This window comes from Corticium candelabrum, chromosome 4 (genome assembly GCF_963422355.1).
Source record: "Corticium candelabrum chromosome 4, ooCorCand1.1, whole genome shotgun sequence".
Classification (NCBI taxonomy): Eukaryota; Metazoa; Porifera; class Homoscleromorpha; order Homosclerophorida; family Plakinidae; genus Corticium; species Corticium candelabrum.
The window spans coordinates 7,156,049-7,160,484 of NC_085088.1; the positions used below are offsets into that span (position 1 = coordinate 7,156,049).

General features: G+C 39.8%; 1 protein-coding gene across 1 annotated transcript in view; it reads left to right on the plus strand.

Moving 5' to 3' along the window:
- Positions 1-804: 804 nt before the first annotated feature.
- The window catches only part of LOC134178537 (coiled-coil domain-containing protein 87-like), a 13,177-nt gene continuing 9,545 nt past the window's right edge, over positions 805-4,436 (plus strand). Inside the window, exons 1-2 of the mRNA XM_062645410.1 lie at positions 805-868; positions 1,579-1,620. Of these exons, the coding sequence (XP_062501394.1) occupies positions 805-868; positions 1,579-1,620 (106 nt within the window). The remainder of the gene's footprint in view (positions 869-1,578; positions 1,621-4,436) is intronic.

Genomic DNA, 4,436 nt, shown 5'->3' on the forward strand with positions numbered 1-4,436 from the left:
TTTAGTAATTTCCTACATCAGGATGACGTCGCTTCACGTTTTCAATGCAACTTACTATATAGATATTACATTTTGTTACACGAGCAACTGTCTATCACGCGATGAAAACTGAAAAGAATCACACTACTATCATGCAATGTGGCGTCGTAGTACTGATCATGAGTGCACAATTGAAAAGTCTTCAAAATCTCTAACTTGGGACAAAAATTTTAAAAGGCAACATTCGTATTTCTCTTCAATATAAGTCTACCAACATTTTAAAAGCAAAGAACTAAAGTCGGACGAGGGGTGCAACGATGATCAAGTTTTAAAGGGATTTTCAGGTTTTGGATCATAGGCTAATGCAGACGTGTGGATTATGCGTGTGGTACTGTAAAATGAAAGTGACATTGAAAGAACATCGCCCTTAAATGAACACTGAAGGGTCCGGCCTTTTGAAACAAATGAACACCGTGGCGTTCTTTTGAGGAAATATGTTATCCGCAGTTCCCACGTACTCTCCTATTTGGGAATGGACGTTAGTTAGGGGTCTTTACAGATAGGCTTTACTGAAAGACATGGTGTATTTGACAAGTTCAGCTAATAGACTAAGTATACATATTAACAGCAAAGTACTACTGAATAAAACACTACCGTACTGACACGATTAATACCCCAGGCCTCGAGTAAAGTCCCATCCCCACCTTTGGTCCAGGTCCTAAGATTTTCATACCTTTTTGTTCTTTAATTGGTGCTAATTGGCGCTTTCTATATAGACTAGCTTCTTTAATTGCCTACGCATTTGGCAACGTGTTCTAGGCAGCTATGCCCAAGAGATATCGTAGCTTCACTGTTGAACACAAGATCAGCGTTGTTGAATGGCATCGAGGCAATGGCTCGGTGGTGTCAAAAACCGCCAACCAATTTAGCATTGACAGGAAGTGTGTGGGGACGGGAATGCAAAATAGGAGGAACTAAAGCGACATGAAGCAACTCCAAAAAGAAAGAAAGCAAGAAAGATGCACGACGGACGTGAACCATTAAGTGTACAGCTTATGACCAGGTGTTTGAATTTTTGCAAGAGAGGCAAAACTTTGGCCTGGCAGTTTCTAGCGTCACACTGATAGACGAAGCAAAGCTAGTTGCTGCAGAACTAAACATTGTAGGCTTTAAAGCAAGCAATGGATGGCTTGTCAGGTGGAAGCAATGCTTTAACGTAGGACTACGGCGCAAAATGAATGAATCTCAAGCCCTTCCGAAGCATTATCAAGATGACCTCAGATTTTGCCGACAAATTATCTGGTTGCGTGAGACACATGTCAGGTGGTTAATTACTTGTCAATTGATTAAGTTAATTACTTCTACCAATTAACACCTCCAGGTGTCAGGTTTTGAGTAAAGTCCCATCCCCTAGTTTACCTTTGATGCTAGCCAACCATGGGGGTGAGGTATTATTCGCGTCAGTACAGTAATAAAGACTCAGATTTGTCTAATTAAATGGTTTTAGTCTTTTAATGGAATAATGATGCTGTCCTGAGTGTTCAATTGATGTCTTTGTATTCTGCAGCCACATATGCACATAATGAACGACCTCAAAAGTGCAAACGCAAGCCGACATCTTATCCAACAGATTGTGGTGCTGTATGTTGTGTCGTTCTTTTCTGGCAGTTGTGGAGTCAACCTTTTGTTGAATGTTGGCTGGCACCTTCAGTGCAAGATAGGAAGATAGGATAAGAGCTATAAATGATGCCTGCCCTACTGTTCTAATACGTTCTTCATATTTCCTCTTCTTTTAGCAAGAGCTAATGGCATTAGATTTATATCAACAAGCATTAATATTAAAATTCTGACGTCAAAAAATGTTTTTGGAAATCTTCCTCCCAAAACCACAGGCAGAAATGTTGTCTTGCTTCATCTTTTCTTTTGTTACATCATTGCGGTAATATCTCTCCACTTAGTAGTTGAAGAACCAGTTCAATCTCAACATCATGGCAAACTTTGGTTAATTAACATGGCAGCAAAGGGGTCTCTTACTTCATTATGTCTACTTGTGGAAAATCCACCAGTTGGACATGACATTGAATGATCAATTGTGAATGATTTAACATGGACATTGGTCAGTCTGACGAAGAAGGTGCCACCCATCGTGAAGGCAGAGAGCATCTTGGAACTCCGATTTGTGTTAATGAGAAATGGTATTCGTCCAAGGCAAGAACTGTTAGCCAAGTGGACGTGCCTTTTTCTTTAGTTGTAGTGCACGCTTCAGATCTGACGTAATTTCAGTTTCAACTTGTTCAGCATTTGTCTTATTTGTATACTGTCTGTTGTTTTAGATTAGATTTGATATAATTCTGTTGCTGTGAGTCATTTCCAAGGTGTAAATGTTGCTGCAGTTTGAGATTACACAGAGACTTCCTGGGATTTAACATATTCATCTCTTAGGGGCTGTCCGTAAATAACGATAGTTTTTTACTCTGTAATTTTCTAAAGTTTCCCAGACCCACCACCCACCGTCCTGCTTTGTGCTACATAAAATATTGAAGACACATGTACCAGTATGCTTCATTTGGACTTTCAGAGCCAGCATCTGCTACAACTGTGTTTTTGCTTCGTTCCTTCCCAGTCTTCGTAAACCAAGCAGCCAATCGTCATTTTCTCTCTTGATTGTATGCGATCAGCTCTCTGCAACAGCTGAGCTCTCGCTTCCACGTCCTTTGAATAAGTTACAGTCCACTTTTGCTGTGCTTCCGTGAAAAAGGAAGTCCTGTCGCTAGATTTATGCAGTGTCCAAAGTGCTTTAATAACTGCATAATATCCATGTTTTATCAGGTTCGTCCAACCATCTAAAGAAATGTCCCTTGCGAAGAAGAGTTCCAAACAACGTCGCCTATATACAGCCATTTTCTTGACATGTGATTAACATGTGGTTGACACTTGGTTAGCTATATGCGCAAACTGTGTCTGTCAGTAGGAGTTGTTTTAACTGGACACATACACTCAATACAAAGTGTGTCAAGAGACGTCATTGATATTTTTTACTTTGAAAACTTCAGAGACTCATCACTCACAAACGTAAAGTTTACGGAGTGAAAAACTACCGCTATTTACGGACAGCCCCATAGAGAAGTTGGATCAGTTATTCCCAAACCACTAAGACAGTCTGGAAGAGCAGACTTTTCTCCATGATTTTCTGGGTGAAAGACGGCCAGTCAGAGCTAGAATAAGTTTAGATTGAATTGCTGACTCCAAAGGTTGTACAAAGTCTGATAGACATTCATTGCACCTAGCCACATAGGTCCATCTGCCAATAACTGCATGAATAAGAGCTGAATATGCAGCCTGATGTTGTGATTGAGCAAAGAAAGAGGGCGTCTCAATTTCTTTTGTCCAATCCTTGACCTTGTTAGTCAAGAAATTATCACGAAAGCTCTGATTACCTCTGATTACCAATTTTAGCTCCAAGATAATGGTGTCCCTCTGTTGTGATATTGATGTTGGTGTTGATGAAAGTAGACTTGGCTCTTTCAAAACATACTGGTTTCACTAATAGCCAACTTTTAGCACCATAGGATGATATCAATATTTAGGCCCAATTGTTGTAAGCCATTTCCACCATTCTCTAGTTGAGTCTATTTTTCCAGCACAGGCAGCGTCATCTGCGTACCAAACTTGGCAAGTGTCATTAGTGTTCGTCTTTTTATCAATGGCACAATGGCTAAGACGTACATTGCCATTGCTAAAGGGTCTTCTTGAGTGGTATTTCTGTCATAGTAAACATTCACTTCCTACAAACAAGCAAGATGGTTTCCGATAACCATTCACAAGAGCAGGGTAAATTTCTGAACAGGTCTTGGATAGCTTTCTTAAAATTTTATGTATCATTTTGCATACTTTCATAGGTCTAACTCCAAGGGTTTTATTTAGTGGAATAAGGCGACAGGCAAATAACGCAGTAACATCATTTGGATCTACATATTTGCCAAAGATGCCAAAGCATTACATCAAGCTTTGGAGGAGCCATGAAATGCTGTACATAGACGTTAGATGTTTCCGATTTGTGGCATCCACACTGGAAGGACCTGCAGAACCTCTTGAGTAGACGATCAAAGCCATCAAAGATGATAGGGTGAATGAAGTCTGCTTTGTGACCTGAATCCACAAGTTGAAGCACTTGGATGCTTTTCAATCAGTATATCTCGAACTGTTTTAACTTTTTTTGAATTGGTTATGCTTTGATCGAGGCAACAAACCAGTGTTTGTCTGGTCTGACAGTAATCGATAAGCTGCTGTTATGTTGCCTTTCTTATAAGATTAGCAAATTGCTTAGACATGTCTTTTGTATTTGATGAACTTTTTCTATTGGGACATGGTAATTGTTGTTGAATGGTTCAAGCTTTCTGCAAAATCAATGTTTCCTTTATGCCTAGCATCTAAGCAACGAGAAAGACATGTTGAGA